This window comes from Diadema antillarum, unplaced genomic scaffold, assembly GCF_040938485.1.
Source record: "Diadema antillarum isolate AM-2024a unplaced genomic scaffold, OU_Dant_1.0 scf00000086, whole genome shotgun sequence".
Classification (NCBI taxonomy): domain Eukaryota; kingdom Metazoa; phylum Echinodermata; class Echinoidea; order Diadematoida; family Diadematidae; genus Diadema; species Diadema antillarum.
In genome coordinates this window covers 1239865-1265168 of record NW_027270975.1, presented here as the reverse complement: position 1 = coordinate 1265168, position 25304 = coordinate 1239865, and the positions used below count along the sequence as shown (strand labels likewise).

The 25304-nt window shown below is 36.7% G+C and overlaps 1 protein-coding gene across 1 annotated transcript in view; it reads right to left on the bottom strand.

The window, feature by feature from the left end:
• The window catches only part of LOC139717935 (tensin-1-like), a 126452-nt gene that overhangs the window by 51881 nt on the left and 49267 nt on the right, over window positions 1–25304 (bottom strand). The window contains exons 3-4 of the mRNA XM_071629420.1: window positions 14689–14803; window positions 13280–13317 (exon numbers count right to left, since the gene is read on the bottom strand). Coding sequence (XP_071485521.1) covers window positions 13280–13317; window positions 14689–14803 — 153 coding nt within the window. The remainder of the gene's footprint in view (window positions 1–13279; window positions 13318–14688; window positions 14804–25304) is intronic.

The window sequence follows — 25304 nt, the reverse complement described above, 5'->3', positions numbered from 1 at the left end:
AACATCCATAACTTCAAGTCAAGTATCAGTGAGTTCATTGCAATTGAAAGTCATTAACCTAACATTGTCAGAGTAAAATATTGGGTACCAGATTTACAAGTACACTAATCTTAAAAAAGTACAGTGTCAAGAATATACCAATGCAGGCATATCCACTTGTCCAGATAGTGATAGAGCAACCTAGTCATTGATGCCTGCAAAGCTGAATTAAAAAATTGAGAACAGAAGATTTTGATGGTATAAATGCTGTGGAAACGATATATTTTGCATATTCAGAGAGCATGCTGCTGCTAGAGCACTCTTATGATTTTGCTTTTTTTTATCAATAAATGGGCTAGCATGTGGGAGCTGTTTTATGAGTCACATCACTTAAATAGGCATGGTTCCAGTGCAGTGATTAAGTCACTGAGAGTAATGATTGTAGAATTGTCAATTAATAGGGTATTCACTTTGGAGGGGGGGGGTGGGGGTGGGATGAATAAATGTTCAACAGAGAAGTATCATTTGAACTGTAAATAATGATTACCAATACGTGCATCACAGCATCTCTGTTTGTTTGCTACTGTATCACCAACATGAGGTATCAAAAACAAGAACACTGGAAGAATAATGCCAGCTTAGAAAGTCCAAGAAGAATACATTTTGACTTCAGAAGACCAATGCCATTTCCATTCTCACTGTGATCAAAGGAGAGATTTGACTGAAATCAAGCTGCATGCAATTCAAATCTGTTTTTGTCAAGTGCCACATTGAAATGTGTAAAACTGGGGAAAATTTTTTCTTGAGACTCCTTTCTATGTATTGAAAGACAAGAAAGAAAAGAAAGGCACATCTATTAGAATCTATCACAAAATCAGAATGCATTAATGCAATCTTATAAATGAAGAATACACACCACAAAGTTATGAGGCCCAGCTTTAAAAACTCCTCTGTTTGACATTAAATGTCAAGCATTGTTAGTGTTGATGCAGTATGAAAGAAAACTTTTAAAAAATCATTCAACTTACCGGCACGGAGTAGAAAAGCGACATGTTTACTTCTAGTTGGAATTCTCAGATCATGAAATTGAAAGCAAAGCTGCTGATTCTGAGAAGATGACTACTGTGAAGTCTAAAATCTTGCCGATTTACACATTGATCCAAAATTCTAGACGAGCATGAGTCACATGTCAAAGTTCATGAATGTCAAAAGGTCACGGTCCGTACAAGATCACTTTGTCCCACGCTCTTCCTCCAGAAAGAATCAACATACAAACGCTTCCTCTATTTTTTTTTTTTTTTTGCTTTTCTTCTTTTTTTTTCCACAGCAAAAGTAGCACAAGTTGGGAGCAAATTGCAGACTATACCAGAAGCAAGAGGCTGCAAAGTGGGAAACGATACATGAATCTTCCTACCTTGGAAACAGCATCATAGGCTTGGTATACATTTAACAGATAACACACAATAAGTTCAGAGTTCACAAGTTTTATGAGTTGGCATCACATCCACAATGTCTACATAGCACGAAACGGGGCGACCATGAGGATTAAAGACGCGAATCAAACCACATATAAAGCAACAAATAAGATTTGAAGAGCACAGTACCACTGACAGTGAAGAATAAAAAAATAGTAGCCACAAGAAAGCCCCCTATCTATGTACAGTGATGGAGTAGTTATGAAGTTGGGACTGAAGAGTTTGGGATGCACTGCAATAGGGCAAGGGTGTTAGTCACTTGAAATGATAGGGAGGAGGGGGGAGGGAGGAATGGTCATCAATCGATGAGTGATGGTAGCTATGTTGGGGTGTTGATGAGAGAGAGAAAGAAGAGGAGGAGGAGGAGGAGGAGGAGGTGAGAGGAAAGGCATGGCTCTGGAAGATAGACTAAGGATTGAAGAGAAACCATACTAAAGTATTCATGGGGGGGGGGAGATGAGAAGGAGTGGGTTTGGTAGAAAGAGGATAATGCACATAGTGACTACCCAGGGATTGTATGGGGATGGTGAGGGAGGGAAGGGGAGTAGGAGCCCAGGGGTGAGAAAGGCTAAGAGAAATCACATATATGAATACATAGGCATTATGACTGCAACAAGTAAGTCTGAGAAGTTCATGTATTTTCTCCTTCCCAACAGAGCATCAGTTTGATGAGAAAAGAAAGAATAGTGAAGAGGGTGGGGATAGAGATAGCAAAAGGACAAGCTGTGGGGAAAGATGGAAGATAGACTGACAGGATGGGGTTTGGAGGAGAGAGGGGTAAAAGAGGGGGGAGGGAGGGGACAAGAGTGGGGCCCTGAAGGACAGACCATATTGGACAGCAGGAGGAATGTGTGTCATCCAGCGATACCAGGGTGACTCACTGGTGATGTAGTAAAGTTATCTCATGAGTCTCTCCTTGATACAAAAGACTTTGTGGTCTCATGCTTCCAGGCAAATATTTCAACCACAAAACCAGAAAAATCAAAACTGTGGTCATATGCATGCACTGAACTTTTGATTATGGCATACTGCCCTGGCAAGCTGGCATATAAGAAAGTTAGCTATTCCGGCCATCTGATTACAGGGGAAATTCTAAATTGAAAATATTGCTGAATTGCAAATATTGCTCAATTACAGACACTTGCTGAAGCTGTCAGCTCAAACAAAGTTATAGATGTAGTTGAACCTTGGAGATGAAGTACATGTTACCCTACAAAGTGTATTATATGACAAAGACCATCTAAAAAGCTATGCTTGATCTATTTCACATGAGAAAGCCTTGATGAAAGACTACACCTTCTTCATCATACAGTTAAACTACAGATTAGTCTTCATTCATGTCTCTGAGATAACTTCTATTATACACATATATGCATGTCTGTAGCACAATTCATAGCAAGCTCTGTTTGGGTGGGCAGTCAGCCAGAATGTACACAGAGACTGGAATCTTTCTTCCAAAGTTTACTCTTGCTGGCAATCATAAACATCAGCGCTGTAAAATTACAAGATGGGTCATCAGTCTGTAGGGTGGTTTCAAGCAAAAGAATGGTGAGATAATTGCACTACAGGACAGCTCTCATGATACATCATTTTGATTTGAGGCACATATTTCAACAAATGAAGTGGGAATGGCTGCACACCAGACTTTCAGAATGCAGAATGATCTACTGGTTTGATTATTTTTGTGGGATTGGGGGGAGGGGTCTATTCTCATTGATGGGTGTAGGACAAGGTTGAGATAAAGCTTGATGAATCATTGAGAATAAGATAAAGAAGAGATGGAGATGGGAAGAAGATTGGAGATAAAGGATGGAATGGAGGAAGAGGGGGGCAAATGTATAGGGATGATTACATGATGAGGACACACACACACACACACACACACACACACACACACATGAAATTACACAGAACATATTTTGAGATCTTGAAGTCTTTTTAACATCCCATTCCATATTTTCTTCATGACTTTTTTTTTTCCCACAGAGGAGTGTAGAGGAACATAAGGTAGGAAGCTATTTCAATACAATTAGAGCAGCTGATACTGTGAGTGCTAATTTTAGCTGTCCCCTTAGTTGAAAAACTGAAATACAGACCCCAGCTATGTGTCCTTTCACTTTGCTCTGAGATGCCGAAAGGTCAGATCAGAGCTGGCCCATGGCAGCCTGGAATGCTGAACAGCACTGAAGCCAGAGAAGCCGGCATTTCAAGGAAATTGCCTCATCACACAAACTGCTGGCTTTTCTGATATTGCCTGCAAGGCCAGTCACTGGCCAGAGAATGAAGGGGGATTGGCGAGGAGATGAGGAAACTGGAAGAGGAAGACATCAGGAGGGATGAAAATAAACCACACCCATCACTGAATACTTGCCTTCACTCTCCAAAGATGGAGCAGTGTTCTTTGGCTTTCTGTACTCATGAAATTGTGAAATAGCATGGTATTCACAATCATTAATGTTAGGACACTCCCGCTGTGCTCTGAGCATAATGATGATGGTGAGGTGCTAACCTCACCAGGGAGATAGTACACCTTGCTGGTTATCTATCTCTCTCCAACAGACCCATCTTTACAACTGACTGCTGCACTCTTGCTGAAGATGACAGACAATTTAACATTGAGGATGACAGTGGTTATTGTGATTAGTAGATGTTAACATAACATACAAGAAAGGAAAACAGGCCATGGCATTACTGTCATTCATTTTCTTTAAATACTTTTCAGAATTCTAAATACAAACCAAACATAATTCAGGAAAGAATTTCGGAACAAACATTAGCATTTATGATGGGATTTTCGCGTTTGACTTTACTAGATGTTTGTTTGGGCAATAAGTCCAATATCTATTCAATTTACATTCGATTTGCTAGAATGATAATGAGGATAATGACTCGCACTAATGACGATGATGACGATGATGATGACAATGACAACAACAAATTATTATGACAATGGTAACAGTAATAGCAAAAGTAATAGTAGGTGTAAAAGTAATAGTAAAAGTAATAGTAATAATAATGATAAACAATACCATTGTTTATTATTATAATCGCAATATGCAGCAGTGTCTCAAAGCAGCAACAACTAAAGTTCTTTCTCTATATATCTATCCAGATGGGTATCACCAGTGGTCTTGTTACTCTACCCACACAGGGGTAAATGACACACCACGGGGATAGGAACAGCCTTGGAAGCTAGCTGGTTCTTTAACACTCTCGGCTTCTTGTGATCTAGGCACTGTCAAGGAACCGTCAAGGAGATCAGATCACATGCTCTATGTCAACATCTACTGTAGAAAGGTCAGAGGTCATTATGGCACAGTGCCTCACCAACCTGCTGGTACCCCTTTAAAGGTAACGTGTTATGTTGTGGTGATACAACAGGATACACACTCTTTGAAAGAACCTTAATTAAGTTTACCCATTATTCTTTCAAACTTGACACATTATATGATGTGTCCTTAAATCTTAACATCACACTGATATTTGACTATACTACTAATCTTAAATTGCTTGACCCTTTGATTTGCTTCACTGCCCACCGGAAAATGTTACAAAACAGAATGTCATGACTTGGAATATGTTTGGTTGCAAACACTGACAAATTCCTTTGAATTTATTTTTGTTTCATTAATGATCATTAATGTGATACTAGATAGACACCACAAAACACAAATGCAGCTCGGTTACATGTTGATTTACACTTTAATAATAATGTCAGAAAGTCTGAATACATGGGCACTTTATTCCCCAGGCTAAATGAGAGATTTGCAGATATTCTTATTTTCATTATAACAAATACTACCAGTTCTCCTAAAAATGGTCAGTTGGTCAGCCAGTCTTTAAAAGGAAAGTTTAGTCTGTGTTAATTGAATGCCCTCTTGTCCAACATGTGTGATTATCAGTTATCTTGTATCTTAAAGCAGTGACTCTAGCTACCAAGATGACAGCAAGCCAAATGTTTCGGGAATATTTTACAAAGATACATCCAGAGCAAAAAAAAAATTGTGTAAGCCTTGAATTGTGTATGACCATGAACTAACTGGTCACAGATGAGAGTGTATGCATCAGAGCTCTGTGTGTGACAAGGGTAGATGTATTGGTGAGCTGTGTGGGAAGGGGGAAAAGTAGCATTTCATCTGGATGTTTTTTGATTCTCAGATCCAAGAGTCAGATGAAGCAATCTATTCATTACCGGTTGTCAGTTATCTGGTTTACAAGAAATAGACTGCATTGGTAGAAGCATCTGTCACAGTGACAGAAATAGTCCAACGCAGAGAAATGGGGAGGGGATAACGTTGTTGATGATGAACAAACCACCCCCAGACCACTTTGGGACAGTCTCACCTGTAGGTGTCATAAAGCATGAGCCTGTTCTCAGTAGAATGTCCCATTAATGCAATGGGTAATGAGTTCAAAGTATGCATCTTATTTCCTCATCCCCTGTAGACAAATAGTACGGCCCAGGAGGCAGATAAGCACTACTGTATCAATTTCCCTCTGACTGTTCGACTCCTTTGTTTGCGGCGATCTATTAATACAGACTGATATATAGCTATGGCAAATACATCTGGGCAAGCACACAGACATAACCTCTCTGATGAATGGAATGGCCTACAGGATTTGATTTCAATTCCAGCCTCCATCACTCATTGGACCATTCCACTTTAGTTGAGGGATGAGTGCAGCTCTATATCATGATATATAATCTGACCTTGAACTCCCAAAAGATTGACAATACTTCATCCTCAAAGTAGGCTTACCCCTGCGCACATTCATCCTGGGTACTACAGTTTGCTTGGACTATTCCAATACACATGACAGGTTAAATGAAAAACATTGTTTTTAAAGAAAGATGTATCACTACTCATTTCAGAAAATGTCAGACCTCTACATCTATAAATCCATTTGAAGCACATAAATCAATTAGACATAGGGGAAAAGCAGCCACCATCACACAGTAGCTGCCTGTATTACATCTCTTCTGTGGTTAAATCAGAGTTTAAATATTTGTTTCAGAGAAGATAGTCGTAATTACAGAGGTGAGACGGTGGTTACTCCATAGTAAAAATTGCTTGCTTAACTCTGTGGTTATCTTCAAAGCGAAGACAAATATGTGGATCTAAGATAAGCTGAATTACAATCTAAATGCAGGAATGAAGCTGTGTGCAATCAAGAAAACACTTTGCTGCAATTGGTGAAATATCAGTAAGACTGTGCTCTTTATGATGATGTACTTCAATGAGTAGATATGAAGAGTTTGAATGCCAAAACAGATAAACAGCATTTTCAAAGTTTTTTGTTTGTTTGTTTTTTCTCAGTGAGGTCATCACAAAATACAGAAAAATTGATCTTTTCAATGAAACTGCACTAGTTACATAAAAGGAAGTATTTTTGAAGATATTAAAATAATCACATATATTCTTAGAATTACTTTCTTTGCTTTTCAGCAGCTTTAATCTCAAATACCTCATAATGATAGAAGCAGACATATAATATTTTCTGTTTAAACTCTTCATATGTGGGTGATGTTAAGGGGGAATTAGCTGCTTCAGAGTCACATGGCCTTAAACTGTACAAAAAGGCAAAGATATCACTTTGATATAGAATACACAGAAAAGAGCGACCTTCCGGCTCTATTTGAAGTTCCTTATATAATAAAAATGTGTGACATCACCGAGACCAGGGATTTTTTTTTTTTAAATTACAATGATTTCATTCTGTTTCTCGATGTATGAAGAAAACCTTGTCACTCACATGATCTACGAAAACAAACTTAACATGTTATAACCCTCTGGACCTCCAGTTATTCTTGATAGTTGATCTTTGTCAATTTACTTGCTTAAAATTCCACATTTGTTGGGCTGAAATAATTGAACTGGTATTGGGTTGCAGACAACCCAATTTTGAAAGGACAATGCCAATTTGCCTCAGATGTAATCATGAATTGTAATCAGCATATTACACACGCACACACACATATTCATCATCATCTTCACTGTCATTTTCATCATCATAATCATAATCACATATTCAACTGAGTGTTCTATTTACAAATACATACTCATGCTTGGCTATACATTTTGTGGTAAAGCAGTAAGATTGTATTCCTGCCCCCGTTCTCCCCTCCCCCATACTGTCAAACATGTAGAACATAAAGTGATGAGCTTCTTTCTCAGAAAGTATGTTGATTGGACCACCCACAGCTTGCTCCAAAAGCTTCGTCTTTCCAATTCGCCTATCAATCAATCCAGATCACAAGCTTTAATCCTTTCAATGCCAAAATGCTATCTTCAAAATAAAAATCTCTCTTCAAGGATTTCAAGATCCTCTGATATTCAAAAGACTTTTACTTAACTACAATTGTACCACTATATTTAAAAGACCTTTACTTCCCTACCACTACATTTATATGTGTTTATTATTGTACCTTTGATTAAGAAAACTATTTTTTTTATCACAAATACTAAACTTTTTAAACATCTTATTCAATAGTTAAGTCACGTGTTTATTTAAAATATCTTGTCTGAAGAAGAAAAAAATCTGGATCTGAAGACATCATGTGAGCAGGTGAATTAAAAATGCAGCTACCAATTTTTGTATCTGAACATCTGATGATTATGCACATTTTGTGATAGCAGTTATAGTAAAAGCAGCAATAAGACAATGATAATGATTAGATAATGACAGTAACAATAACAACAGCCATGATGATAACAATAATGATAATACTATTATTATTGTCAAAATGTACATTTAATACCATGCCATATATGTTAGAATATGACATGAGATTCTATGACATACTTTCTCTAAAAGCAAAATGAATGGAGAATAGAAAACTCAATACCTTGTTTAGGTGTAGTTGCTTCTTTCATGACAATCTTATCTATACTTGCAAGCTTATAAACTTGAATATCCCACAGTGACAGAAAGCAATCAATAGCATCACTTCTGCTTAGCTTCCCTACCACCTTTTTCTTCCTCCACAAATTTCACAATTCTCTTTCTCCTCTCTTAAACCTCTCTGTTCTTTGAATTCTATCTGTGCTAGAAGTTTGCCATCTGTCGAAACTTTTCTTCTCACCTGCCGACTAGACTGGAAACTCAACGTGACAAGCTGTAATGCTCCACATCAACTTTGTTTATCATCTCCCATTCCTTCCACCTACAATCATTTATCCCTCCTGACTCCTGCCCAACCCCCAACTTTTCTCTAAGAATTCTCTTAAAACTGTTAAATATCTCTTACTACTCCGCTGGCACTTTTCACACATACACACATTCTCTCCCTCTCTCTCTCTCTTCTTTTTCAGTAACTGAAAAGACAACTCTCTTATATACATACTCTCTCTTTCCCTCTTAATATGCTCCTTTTTTTCATAAATATACTTTCTCTCTCCCCTTCACTATTTATATCTATTTTTCGCTTTAGAAGGATGGTATATATTTTTGGTTGAGATGGGGATTCTTGTTTTAACTTTTTGCGAAATAATTAGAAACAACTTACGTGAAATATTAAAGTGCGTATAATTCTAAGAAGAATGGCAAGTTTATTTGATGAAAATCGGTTATGAAATGGCTGAGATATCCAAAAACATAGTAAAACAAAGTAGTCCTACAATAAAAGGTGATGGGATGCACTTCCTATCAGACCACTTTGTTTTACTCTGTTTTTGGTTATCTCAGCCATTTCAAAACTGATTTTTCATCAAATAAATCTTTTAATTCCCCTTGGAACTGTATGCTCTTTAATATTTCATAGAAGTTGTTTCTAATTATCTTGCAAAAAGTTAAAACTTGAATCCCCATCTCAACCAAAACTATACCATCATTTTTTTTTCATAAACACACACACACACACACACATTATCTCTTTCTGATATTTCTTCTTGAGTCACTTGTGGTACACCCCACCCATCTAGTACTGTCTGCTCACTTTGTCTTCCCTGTGTCTATTTTGTCTTATATAACCTCCATATATTCCACTGAATTTCTGCTTCAGTCTATCTGCCTACCCTTTTTTAGCTCACAGAAGTTTTTCTTCATTCAGTACCTGCTGATCTCTATCTTTAACCCCCCCCCCCCCCACGACAGACATTAATGAGTGCCATCAACCCATGGCGCAACTTTATTGGAGTCGACGCCGCTGACGTGGGATGCAAGATTTGTGGGGACGGTAATATGGAAGGCGCGTGGCGCGTCCGACCTTTTAATCAGGTGAGGTATGTTTGCCGCAGATCACAGGAGAGGAGGCAAGCACCGTAGACGATGCGGAGCTGAGATAAGTAACTCCACGTTGTGCTCGTGGAGCGGGAGACATGTTTTGGTTCTTGGCTTCTACTTCGTGCAACATACTGGTGGCATGAATGATATTTGAGGCATGCTCTGGCGACAAATCAGTGGGAATATCATCCTCCATGCTAATAATAGAGCGGCTCAAGAAATGAAACTACACACTTTATCCAAGCTAATCAGTCATGACATGCTACCAAGCAGATGTTTTCCAAGACCAACCTCCGCACCACAACAGCATCAAACATACATACAAACTTATCAATAGTAACCCTTTCCCTTACATCCCTGGCAATAACAGCATACAAAAAAAAAAAAAAAAAATCTCCCAGTTGTTCTGCATGCAAATCTTCACTTAGTTTGGCTTTTTTTTAATGTTCATTAATTAAAAAAGTATATCCTATATGCACATGGCAAATGTAAAAGAACTAAAATTTCAGTGAGGTAGAGGAAAAAAGGTTCAGATTGTATAAATTGAAACGAATAAATCAATTACATAAATAAAAAAGAAAAAAAAGCAAAATTGAGTACTAACAGTCATATGAAAAAAGTGTCAACAAATAGTCAGAATGCATTAAGTTATCCTGAACATACTACATAAAATACAACAGTTTGTGATTTGTTTTGCTTGTTTGTTTGTTTGCTTGTTTGTTTGTTTGTTTGTTTGTTGTGATGTACATATCATAAGTACACTATGGTATTCACAATTCATAGTGTTGCATGTAATATAAATGCTTTTGTGGGCAACACATGTAATTTATGCATGTAGTGCTTCAAAGGAGAATTATGCTTATGATTATACATTCTTTTTGATATTTAGGTTAAACAAGTACTGTAAAAAGTTGAAGCAATAATCCTGATGGTCAGTATAAGTATGAATATTTAAGAAAGTTCGTCTCCTGGTCTCAAGTGAATTTGAAGGAGTAAATAGCCCCTCCTTGTCAACAAAAATTCAAGCCACATAGCAAGCTAGTCTCTCCAGGGATGGACACAATGTGTGGAATTTCAAGAATGTCTGGTGTAGTGACAAAGATACTTCACAACAATGTCAGGAATCCTTGTTAGTAAGCTCTTGAGGAAAAGGTACAAAAGATGAAAAAAGAAGGGTCAATCTTGTGACAGTGAAGCTTTGATTGAATGTGTCAAAATCACTCTCTGTTTTTTCTCCCCCCCCCCCTTTTTTTTTTTTGGGGGGGGGGGTGGTTTTATTGAACTGGTTGTGGGTTTTTTGCAGAAATTGCGCCCTGACCAATAAAAGTAATATGTTCATAGTAAGTAATATGTTCAATAAAAAGTAATACATGTATATTCAATAAAGTAATATGTTCAAAAGTAATATGTTCAATAGAAATAATATGTTCATTATCAGCATAGCTGACCATAAATCCTTCATCACATTTTTATGTCAAATCTACAATGTGTTCTGCATTTTCAACTCTGAACTAAGAATCTCAAAAAAGAATGATAAAACAAATGTATCATTGCACATATTATGTTAAAAAAAAGGGATTCCACACCAGGAGGGTAATGATCAGGGCATTAAAATGATGCTTTGATAAATACAAAACAAATTTTACATTAATAACACTTTGCCATATATGTATAAGCATTCCTATAGGCATGTTTCACATTAAACATTTTTCCAAATCTAAATACTTGTATACACATCAAACCTGCTTAAGATAAAATGATATTACCAGACTTTGTCTAGGAATGATTTGCAAGTTTCCTCTACCTTCAGACAATGTCACATGTTTTCGCAATCTTATGTCTTGTTTATTCTTTTCAAAACATCCATATATGATGTAAGCAGACAGCAGTGTCCTTCTAAAGTAATTTGCCTGACAATACAAATCTCTCAAGACCTTCCTCCAGGATAATCACCGACTACAGTCTAATATTTCCCCAGCTACACTGTGACAAATTGGAAATTACGCTATCAGGGACATGCAGTGGTCAACATGAATTGCAAATACAGTCAACAATATCACTTCCTCATCAAAATATACCATCCACACGCTCAACGCATTTATCCAAAGCAACAAGCAGTCTATGAATTGGCCCCTGGATTCAGTTTAATGAGGACATTCACAATCCCCCTCCATACATCTGTAAAGCCTGCTTAATGCCATTACCTCTAATTGAAACAGCACACACGTTTCACCCTTAACAATGCACTGATACTGGTAACACATGTGCACAGAAGCATCAACAGCCCCTAGATCTCATTCCGCATGTCAAATATGTTGGCTTGAAACCATGAACAATCACATTTAATCAATACTTCTGAAAATGATACTCCTTTAGTGTGTTTTCATGTGAAAAAGTATCCTTTCATTGCACATAGATACTACTGATATCATATGGATATCATAAAGGATTTCATATTTAGAAAAGGATTTGTTGTTATCAAGTTTATTAAACACATTTCTCAACATTTTAGTTACATGAGTCAAGTACACACAACTCCTTTAAGTGTAAAAGCAAGCTGTGTTTGCTGAAATCATGAAAACATATTGAAAATAGATCAATTCATTACTGAATGGTCCCTGTTCTTCTTTCCCTTGATCTTTACTACATGCACTTCCTGGAGCTACAGGCGAGAGAGTATAACCACCTCCCTGATATGAGCATTTTTGCTAGTACTACATCCACAATATTATGGCATCTTTGTAATGTTTGCCACTACAAAGTAAAGCCTTTAAAAAAAGAAGGTAGAACAGACCCTAATTCAACAAAAACAATATAGATTATAGATGTCAAAATTCCAGTTAGATAGGTAATTAAGGATTAGAACATCTTACTGTCTGTCCTGGTGTTTGTTTGTTTGTTGGGTGTTTGAAGCATCTGCGGTAAAAGCAACTAACCACCCAATAACTTGAACGTAGGGTTCATTGGCAATGCAAAAATTGATGTATACCATCCATATCCTGGTTTGCTCAATATGCCATCTTTTACAACAGGGAGTCAATGAATACCCTCCACATGACATCATTAAGGCTGGAACAGGCTTTTCTGGCATCAACTGCCAATCATCATATTCAGACAAAATTTGTTGGAAATCAGAAAGGTTGACCAAATGAGGCCACAACCTGTCAAGGGTATATGTCACAAGAGCTATTTTTAGAGCATTTTTTTTTTCACACATAGCGCTCATCATTATCTAACTCACACCCCGCCAAAACAATATACCGGCTCCCTTTCTATATGGTTTTGACTTCTTCAGAGGCAGGAAAGAGGAAAAACAAGAATATTCCCTTTCAAAAACATTTCTTTGACACACTTTCTCATCCATCTATTTCTGATGTCTCTTTCTGTTTTTTGCTCAAGTTCCAAGTGAGACACCTTCTTTTCTTCGAAGACTGTGAGGATTTGTGTACCTCATTTCATGACAAACACCTAAAGGTACTGGGGGGGGGGGTGGGGAGAGGGTGGCTTATCATATCATATCATATCATATCATATCAGTATATGAGAGGAATACGTAATTTGAAATGCAAAATTTCCTTTGAAAAAGATAATTTGTCTCTTACCTTATACTCACACCGTTTGTGGCAAGCAAATCTACACCCTGCAGTCAGATAAAGGAAAATAAAGAAAATGATGATATGAAAAAAAAAATGTATGGTGCCCATTACAAAAGTGTTTTGAAGCACTGAACTGTTCAAGATATACTCAGAGATTATATTAAAAAAACATTAACAATCAACAAACAAAACATACACATACATTAAAGCAAATTACAAGTTGAAATAATTCATGAATTGCATACTCATATTGTTCTTCAAATAGGTGAATCTTGAGTTTCTGTTTGAATGTGTCAATGGGATAATATGACATTCAGTGCAGTGTAAAAGCATGAATGGATGATTGAGAACTGAGCTGCTCTGTTTACACTATATATCAGAAAACATACACATAATTCTATCATGGAACTGTCTCACATGAAACAACAGTTTTGGCTCAAATTAGAGACAGTAAAAACACACATAAAGTCAAAGAGAATATTTACTTAGGACTATATGTCTCTATGGTTACTAAGTTTGCACTCAAACTTGATTTTTCATCATGACATTTATTCATCTCATCAAAAATATTCTTGAAATGGAAAGAACTGATTTTAGCACATTGTTTCTCCTCCAGACAGCTGATTTATCCTTAGAATTCTACAATAAATCTCTCTTTCTATCAAAATCTTGCAACACTGTTTAGGGTATTGTTTGCCGCTGCATTATCATGTGAGAATATCACTTTTCATGATAATGGTGTAAGAGATATTTACATCCGAGTATCCTCGTTTCTATTTCAAATGATAAGATTATCTCCTTTAGCACATCTTCCTCCTTCCTTTATTTGTATGTTGGTAATCTTGACCACAATACAAACATGTTTACAAAGCTGTTATGTTTAACTTTTTTTTTCACATTACGGAACTTACTCAGTATTACTATCATATGGTCAGACAGAAATACGCTGTATAATACCGTATATGGCAAATATTTTGCGCGGTTTTCATTTTCACAAATTTTGTGAGTTGGATGCTAAATGTAAATTTAAAAACACGCAAAAATATTAACTCTGATCCAGACATGAATGTGAATGCATGCATACACTTCTCTGTTCTGCTCTGTACTCCACAATCGTGAATTTAACCACTCCTGATATTGTTCAGAAGTCCCAATACATGAAAAATTAGACTGGCTATTATGGTGTATACAGTAATCAATTTCATGACCCATTACATGAAGGTGATGCTACTCATTTGGCAATGTAGGGAATGAGCTCTATTTCAAATTATAGATGACTAAAATCAATCAATAAATCAAATAATCAATTAGTATGTGTACAGCCTTTGGACTTTCATCTGAGGTTTTATTCAATTACTTGTGTGACAATGGGAAAAAAACAGACTGTGTGCCCCTGGCAGTTGCTTTCAACTCACCTCTGCAGGACCGTCCTTCGTTCCATATGATTTCTTTACAGACACCACAGCTGTGAGGGTTTCTGAACACCCGAGTTTTGAATGTGTGGGACTGAGGGTCTATGGCTTCTTGGGGCTGCAGTGAACAGAAGAGATGAAAAAAAGAACACATTAATAACATACAAATATTTCACCAAAAGATGTTTTTGGTGACACTAATAGTAATTTTTTGGTTTGTTGTTGTTTGTTTGTCTGTTTGTTTGCTTTTTGCTTTAAAACAAAATGATAATTTCCCTAGAACCAAACATTCCTCTTCTGAAAAAAAAAAAAAAAAATCTGTCATCACATTTTAAAATTGTATATTTGGTTTGACAAATCAGTACTAGCTCTGTTAAAACCCTGTATAACCATTGTCTTTTGATAATTCTCCTTGACCATTTTTATAGGTTTAATTATGGTATAAACTGATAAGTGTCTCTCGCATATTCTTAGAAGTAAAAGAAAAAGAAAGAAAGGGAAACTACAAAAGAGTTTATACATGATGAATCATCAGATATTATAGTAATGGCTAAAACAAAACCTGGTGAATTAAAAAAATGAGCAGCCACATAATTGTAAGAGTAATTCATGCTCTGACAGTAATAACATTGTAAAAGTGACATAGAAATTAAATGAGCATTTGATCAATAATATGTAAAGTAATGTTGTTAGCAAATTATTGCATTCATGAGCAAAAAAAGTGCAATAAAAACTAATTGCAAATCTTATCAAAACTGGCTGCAGAGTATGCTTAAAAAGGTTTCGATTTATGTAGAAATGAAAGGAAAATTGCACGTAGGACACACACCATCCCTAAACCTGTCTATACATTGTCAACATCAATACAAGAAAACAGCTATGACGAAAGCCTACAGCATTAAACTGTCACAAATAATGTCCCTGATTTAAGGATACATACTGACGAAGCAAGCTGAATTTCACTCAACGTCTGTCCCACATTATCTTCGAACAAACTTTTCTTCTATAAGTACCGCAAGTCATGAATATTCAAAATGACGCCAATATAAGACCACTCTGATCAATATTCCACTCTTTGCTTGCCATGGATAACCGCTGTATGGCCACGACATATGTATTTGTTCTACAAGCATTGACTAATCAACCAAATACCAATTACCTATTCAATTGGTCAACATATCAATTACTCACTCATGCACATGCATACCGTTTTGAGCAATTGAATCAATCAATGATTAGCACACAGCTTCATTCTTTCATCCTTTCAAAAAGCCGACATCAGAGTGAACATCACTCTCACGCTTACATCATATAATTATTCATTCATGCATTCATTGATCTCATTAAATGGAAATCAATACGAGGTATGGTAGGCCCTAAATGCAAATCTGATTTAGTTTCCAGCCATGCTTCAGAGAGTGCTATCTTGGATGACCAAAGAAAAAAAAAAAAAAAAAGATCAGGAAAATCATCTTTATAACACAAATCACTCCACAATGTCCTGCTACAGGTTAAAGCCTGGAGTACTAGTTCAGTTCATGATCAATCTAGTTTGGGGTGGTGCAGCAAATTTCACTGTTTTATAAAAACATATAAAACTTACTCTCTTATTTCTAAAATTTCATGATGTATTTCAACCTGTTGACGACTAGTCCTGAGTATACTTGGGCAGGTGTCTACAGGGAAACGTGTTATAGCAAAATCAGCTTCATCCTCAATGGATTAAATTTGATTCCACTGGAGAACATGAGAAACAAAAAATCACTATCTATTGGTGTTGTATATATGACTTTGAAATTGATGCATAACATTTAGGTAGGAGCCTAATGTAATTGCCTAATTTTTGTCTGAAAATTGAATATGTACAAGAATAACTCTGTAGAAATGAAAACCATATTATCCATATATTATGGCTTCATCACATAGGATACAAGGAATGCAAGTCTGAAAAAAAAAAATCCCTGCCTAATATTTACACCCACCCCCCCCCCCCCAACAGCTAACAGAATAATTGTCATAGCAACATTTACAGAGCACAAGAAAGCATGAACTAAATAGAAATAAAAGGTCAGTAGCATTTTCCCACGAAATGAACACAGAATTAAGGAAGGTAAACAGGAAGCATGGTTGTATGCACTCCTAGATGACGTAGCACCATTGACGTTTTACTCCATTTCTTCCCCCAATTGTTTGCTTGGTCGCTAAATTTTACAATAAGAAATAAATCTAAATAGTCCTCTTCCTCATTTTGCTGTGTATTCATGATCCTACAGAGCTGATAGGTTGCAAGACAAACATCAGTATATGACTTCATTGTCATGATTTGATGCCATGAGTCTGACAATACGTGGTAACCACACAGGAACAATGATAACCAAAATGAAGCACATGAGGGCAGGATAAAGATTTACATTTGTTTTTCTATAGAAAACCACAGGGGTCTTAAATACCCTATTGTTTGGATGAACAAGTTGAAAACTTCACCTACAGATCACGGGCTCCACTGAATGGGCTGTTTCCCAAAATCAAAATGAATAGTACAATGACGTAAGAAAATTAAGAAAAAATAAACATTTCTATCTACAATAGGTACTCATTCCCTCAATTTGCGACAGACATAATTAAAGAAAGAGTAATTATTCATGCCTTCAGGAAAAGTTAGGTCAAATGCTCTTGCAACATCCTGAAAAATCTATCTAATGAAAATCATTTTCATTAAATGTAGGCCCTACATATTGGCTTAGCTTTCTACAGTACACACTGTGGCTGTAATGCTAACCCGTTGAAGACGAGTCACAAGTAGGCCCTATACTCTGGCAGGTATCTATGGGAATGCCTGTTGTAGCAAAATCAGCCCATCCTCAACAAGTGGGAAGAAATGATCACCAGTAGTTGCTAAACTATTCACAAAATCTAATTTTCACACCAACTAAATAGACTGATCACAAAATAATTGACAATTGTAATATTTCCCAAATTATTCTTTTGCAATGTTTGAGGTAGTTTTGTCACAGTTGCTTAGCAACCTCTGTATGATTTTTACTGGCAGCTTGAATGGCTCAGCCCTCCTTCCAGGAATACGTAATGGGAGGTAGGAGAAAATGGGAGGGGAGATCTGAAATGTACTGTTCTGTTTGACAGGCATTTTCAATGGTCTGTATGCAATGATTATAACCCTTTCTCTGCATTCCTATTTTGTTCTTTTTTATGGCCAATTTCACATAGCCTCGCATTGAAGGCTGTAGTGGGCACAATCTACCAACCAGCCTTTGCTAGGCTTCAAATCCAGGAATGCATATATTTTCTATGTAAACAGAAGAGCTCCCAAGCTTGTCTTAAATATCAAAGACCTGAGCTACTGTGACACTAATCATCAAAGTTTGATAACATTCTCTATTCGACTCACTTCAAAGTTTCCTGTCTCTTTCAAATCGTAATGGTGGAAAGGATTTGATGGTAGAGGGAGCACCGAATTCCAAAGGATGTAAATCAGAGCTTTTATGGTATCTGGACAGTGGCTGGGGCTAGTAATAGTAGTATTGGCCATTCACCCTTCTGAAGCAGTATGCCAGCCACTGATCTTCCACCAGGGACACAATAATTATGTTCAGATGGTGATCCCTAACCTGGAGGATAGCTATCTTCCGAGGATACGCTCTAGCCCCCTAACTAACAGGGTGTTCAGATGAAAAAAAAAAAAAAAAAAAAAAAGAAGAAAAAAAAAAAATATATATATATATACTAAAATGTTATTGCTCTACCAAACGGTAAAGCTATATGATGAATTTACATGTCTGAACGCTGACTTAGAAATGACATACAGCGAAACGACATATAACAAAACAATGGTCAGAGCATCGTTTCGAACTAGAACTTGATAACGAATCAGCATTCCGTGAACGTCTGAACGTATGGTGACCATAGAAGTACATTAGAACAATAGAACTGGGCGGGGCTTATGTGAGCATGCACGAAAGGTGACCATATATTCCTCTCAGAACCCGCACAGTGGGAAATTGTGCATCAATAATACGACATTTTCCAGATCGGTCCAGATTACCACCTGAATGGTCTGTAAGCTATACAATGATTATTTATATGTTGTTTTTTTTATTGAGTTTTGGTATTTATAAACTGGCTTGCGTCTGAACAGGGAGTATGATGCTCACTCACATGATGACAGTGCCTAACTACGAGTCTATCCTCGAAGGTAGCTATTCTTGAAGTAAGAGATCACTGTCTGAATGTAACTAACATCTGAGGAGACATGATCATAACACTGAATGCTATTTTAAATATTCAAACCCTGGATCTACACAGTAAATAGATTATACACAACCATCAACACATTCAATCCCCACGAAAAAGTGGGAGTAGAACCTCATGTTTGTGGACCATTAGAAACCATGTACACAGTACTCCTTGCTTTATTTTTTCCCAAAATGATCCTTTTCATTATTCTTCTACAGCTATGTCATTGGTAAGATGTTCTTATACACCCTCCAAAAGACAGAAAATTAATGCATCAACACTTATGTAAGAACTCAGATCCTATTTCCCTTGGTTAAAAAGTAAATTCCTCCCGAAATGATACGCAGTGTTGCACAAAGCACACCACAGTAATATGATATTTGCAGTTTCTTTGAGGAGTTGATAAGATGCAATGGTAGATGATTTGACATGCGGAACTTCTCATACTTTTGCTCAAACATTGGCCAGTATGTTGATCACATGCTACTGCTTTTCTTCTAAACAACTTGCCTCAAGGATAAATTCTCATTCAAAACTACAGGGAAGCAATGTTGTATTTTTGCCACATTGATGTGTGTGACATATTACCTTGTTATCAAGGCAAAATAGGCACTGGCAAATTCTACAAATACTCTGTGTGCCAGGGTGCTGGAAGCTGTACATGCTGACTTATATAATTCCTTTTCTCTCCCGGCCTACTAAAGCAAGAGAGTTTGACAAAGTTGTCTGGAAAAAGAAAACACCTTATAAAACATCATCTTTTCTGTCACTGTCATTGCTATGCTTGATTTGGAGATAAAGAATTTGTGGCAATTTGTTTAATTTGCAAATACTGCTGATAAAGTTGAATAGCGCAACATGAAATGACATTTATGCAGATCTACTGGCAATCCATTAACACTGCTGCTCTATATCCATGTCGCATAATAGCATAATCTGTTTGGATCCAGGACATGTTTGTATCTAGGACACTGAAGAATAGGGTTTGTCAAACATGGAGGTATGTGCCTTCAAGCAATGGCTAGATGAGTTTCCTTTTGAAGAGAAGAAGAAAGAGACACCTGTCGACAGAAGACTCGGGATTGAATCATCTCCACATTTGTGTATTATCCAAAGGCACTGTCAAATACCCACACTAGTATTCATATAACCACAAGATTTCCAAAATATTACCATTATCAATATGAGAGCATTCTGACACATGGCCTTCAAGCACAATATTTGTACAGAGGCATTCAAACTACACAACCTGTTGCAGTATTTGATAATCATGCAATGTAGCAGTAGATTCTCATTCATAGGTATGAGTCTCACTCTTGCATAGTAAAGTACACACTTTGGAAGAGCCTTTGCCCACCATGTCAATGACATCCAGTATACCACTTAAAGGAAAGAGGCTATTAATTCAGCATCTTGTATGAGACATACCTATTTGCATGCCCACTGGTAACACCAGTCAAGTGGAAAAAATGAATGAATGAATGAATAAATGAATAAAAAATAAATAAAAATGAATAAATAAATAAATAAATAAATAAATAAATGAATAAATAAATAAATAAATAAATAAAGACATAAATACACACATACATACATACATACATACATACATACATAAATATTTACATTCATCAAAAGGACCTATGACTGAATTACAAGAAGGATGAATGAATATTATTTTGATAAGAGTGCATAAATATATGTGCCTTAATACCACACAAATTGACAGGTAATGCAACATTGTGCATGCATATGTTACAAATCCATGCATTGTGTAGCAATATGAACTCTTGGATCTGATTTGGGAGGAAGCTAGTATTTGATATCTACTCTGGCATCCACATTCTCTTGTCTGCTCCTATCATTTGTCTAGTTGACTTGATTTTTTTTTTTTTTAAATCATGACACCACTTGGTAAGCTAAGATCCACCTTACTCATTACTGTCAATCACTAGGAAATGTGCTAAAAAATCTCCACTCCTTTCACAGTGATGCGAAAGAAAAATATGGAATTTGTGTGTGAGTAACATTTACACACAAAAAGCCATAATAAAAAGTGTTATAGTATGCAAATCTTACATCAAAATTCGTCAAAATTACTCTTGTGATACTTAAAAATAATAAATTGTTCTATGTACCCACATCTATGCCAGCATTTTGCATAACAGTCTGAAATCACCTGAGACTGTATATGTATATGATTTCTGTTCAATCTTGTCTGTTAAATCCATTACATTGAAATTGGAAGTGCGTGTTCACAACTATTCTGAGCAAAAATTGAGCCAGTTTCTCATGAAATAAATTTCTAATGCCTTTATAAATGCTGACACTTCAAAAGCATTCATCAGGAAGACTTATGTGATCTGTCACACACCTCCTAATGGCCTCATTTGATGAGGGTTTGACAATAACAGGTCGATGATTTACAGCTGCAAATGTGAAGGAAGCATGTAGTAAATTGAAATTACTAATTTCTCACAGCTACGAGAAATCATACATTCACATCTTTTCTGACAGTGACAATACATCAGCTTGATGTATAGCAGGGGCTAATCATTTGCTGTACATTCCTACATAACAGGCCTGCTAGCCTCACAAATCATCAAGAAATTGTCGTTCAAAGTCCAGTCCTCTTTTCTGCTACAAAGATGGTCTGTCAGTCATTGATCCATCCACAACACACACAAGGCAAAGTACACAGTCAAGCAGATTAAATTTACCACTCTTTATACTACAGCATTCAACTCCCCATAGGACACAAGCAATCATTCTGAACATGTGGTACACATAAAAATGATTTGTCTTCACAACTAGTAAACACTATAGAAATGATTCAACCAGATTTGTTTTTTCATTGCTTACTTGGTATTCCTTGTATCTTACATTATCTGACTGGTTGCTTCCCTGAACTCCAATGGCAATTTTTATGTCTCCCGATCTCAATCTTGGTTAAAAAAAGTATCTATCATTTTACCTGAACAAGACAGTTTGATTATCAATGCTCATATACTGTATTTCCTACCTGTAGGTCAAATGTGAACAAGCCAAATCCAGCTTATGTCCCATATGAGTCATGAAATTACTAAAAGATAGAAAAAAAAATGTTGGAGTGGAGAACAGCAAACTGCATAAAATGCCAGGGTTCCAGTGAAATCCTCCTTGCGTAGTGCATTCTCCATATACCGGGTATCACCAAGGAGGTGTTCACTAGTACCTCCTTGGTATCACTTGGTCTACAAACACAGTGGGAAAGTCACAGTGGTTTGTGAAAGCAAGAAGCTACAGAGCTGCTATGGTTGGTGGGTGAGAACGCTGTCCAAAGTAGAAAATACTGGTGTCCTGTGATGACAGAGTGATTTATATTTCAGCTCAAGAGGGGTTCACGCATTGTAGTGTGTCCACAACGGCAGCTGATGTACACACACACACACATACACGAGCTTTCAATCCTCACTGTCCTTTTTTTTTCTCTCTTTCTAGGTTCTTTTCTATTTTTTCTCTCAAAATCTGAATCCCATCCCCAATACAAACCCTCCAATTACTTCTTTTGCCACACCCGAGTAAGCACAACTTATTTACTTAATGGAGAAGGAAAAAAAAAGAAAACTTCTTTTTCGCTATTCTTCTTGCTCTTCTTCTCTTCTCTCTCATCCATACTCCCTATCCCATTCCACTATTCCAAATGGGAGTGTTTACATTTGTGATGTCATACAATGACAGTCCTGCCTGCATATAGTAGAGGTTTGTTCACTTGTGTATGCCCAGCCATGCAAAATCTGTTTGTGGACACCACTCCTGAAGAACCCTGTATGGATAGTTGCTTGCGTGGGGGTGCTAATTTCGCGTGCAGTAACAATTCTGTAACTGCACCACCATTACCCCAGACCTGCTGTACAGCCCCATAATGGCTGAGGCTCAGTGGAGTGCAGCAGAGCATGTAGCATGTGGAAGAGAGATAATATAAGACCTAACCTGATATATTCAGCCTGATTGTTTACATCAGTGAAGCAAAGCAGTAGTAAACCTCAGAAAGTCAACATTTTATCATAATATTAATAATGCTAAACTGTGCTTACTTCTCATTCATGCCCCCCCCCAAAAAAAAAACAAAAAAATCACTAGCAATAATAGCATCAGTCTTTACAGCACTGTTATGGACATATTAACATTTCATAGAATTATTCAAGTTTGAATAATCAGACAGAAATTCATATCCTGTTCTTCATCAGAGTAGGTGATGGGCTAAGAAAATTAAGAACTTGAAGACATTATGCAGGGCTTTTATTATTTGTTTTGTATTCACATTTGGAAAGAAGGTTTTCAGGCCTAAAAAAAAGACTCAAATTCATTCAAATGAACACATCACATTCCAGCTAGTTTCATACTGAAGAAAGATTCATAAAAATGAACAAACTTAGTATAACTATTTCTGATCATTATCTAAAATATAACACTTCAACTGATTGATAATCTCACCAATATTCTATTTATCCTGTATGTTTTCTTTTCATTGGAACATTTATTCATTTTGATTCCTGTGCTTAATTTTTCTCCCTTGGTATATACTGAAACTCCAGTGTAGCTGTATCACACTCATATGTTAATAACTCTCTGCTGTAACCATCAACCCACCTGCAGCACATGTTTTTCTCTTTCCCTGTTACCCACAGTCATACTAATTTGACAGTGACCTATGACAGCCCCTCTAATGTGCCTACAACTAGTATTCAATACAAAGCCAGCTAATGCCTATGAATAGGCCAAGCAGGTACTTTGCCATTATTCTGCACTTCAGTGAAAGAATTGCACATGACTTCTTCTCTTGTTAGTTTAAGGGGGGTTTCTTTTTACCTGTTTTGATATTAATCCATACAATGTGTCTGGTTTAACAAGGCACTGCCCAAATGATATTTCTACACTTTCTAGTACTTGAAGATGCATTACAATTTTTGTTACAGGATATATATTCACATTTACTTGTGACAGAGCAAAATATGTACATCTTGGCCTTGAGGTCCCATAAGTAATCATCACAAAACAGCTCAAAGCTGGAATCCATCCACATATCTTGACCTAATGATGGGCATTTTCCTGCTGAAAGCATAAATCTACAGATGGCATATCAAAGGAGAAAGAGAAAACCATGATCATACGAACGGATCTGCATGTTACATGCCAAATCTGTAAAATTTTCATGGAAAAATGGCTTGGCTAAATTATCAAGCAATTGAAACAATCTTATGACAATCACAGACATTACAATAAACTCACCTGCCTCTCACAGTATTTTCTACTTCTGAAAAACAAAAAGAAGTGAACCAGTATCCATTTCTCAAATCATTCAAATGACCAGTAAATGTTCACTCAGAATGTTGTGATATGGCTATACAACTTCTGCTTGCTCCTTTTCTGTGGAAGTCACTAGAGATGACACACCTTTCCAGGGAGAATGCAATAAACTCACACATAGATTTCCTTGTAAAGAGCTTTATGAATATTACACACGGCCAGGTATCTCTAGAATGTATCACACGCAGCACACAATAACATTCCAGTTGGCAGAGAGATAACTCTGTATCTGGCTGGTTCATCCCTCGTTCACTCCACAGCAATAAATTTTGATTTCTACTCCTCCGTCCCGCCAAAGAGCTGCCTGGCATTGGCGCATCTTTCGCCACAAACCGCACCAGAGAACTGCACCACTGAACTACACCATAGCAAATCAATTGTGAGGTCTACGAGGACTGGGGGGGGGGGGGGGTGGGGGTTGGTGTTCATGCAATAAAACAACTCTCTTCCACTGAGAAAGAAAAACTACTGGGTAAAAAAAAATTCAGAGCAGAGAATATACACTGTGAGGTAAACTCTGACATATGAAAACCAGCTGGAAGTAACAGTTCTAGTGACGGGGGTGGGGTGATAGGGGATAGCTTTTCGCTTCTGAGTGGTAGATATGAGCATTGACGATGGATGAGCCTGTTCGAATCTTGTCTGGCATTCCTACACTGAGTGATCCAGACTGTACCCCAGCCCCCTTGATTGCTGAGCTACAGGCAGTAAACTTCAAACCACGTCAAGAGTTCCACAGGATTATGATACTGTATGAAGCAGCAATAGTTGGCCAATGTATGATGGGTATTTCACTTTCTAAACCAGCATGGCTGGGTGTCAAAAAGCAGCCACAACTGGCCAACCAAACAGGAGTTGGAAACAGCTACAATTCTTAAACATAATAAGTATAATAATGATAATAATGATAATAATAATAATAATAATAATAATAATAATAATAATAATAATAATAATAATAATAATAATAATAATAACAATAATAATAATAATAACAATAACAATACTAGCAGTAGTAG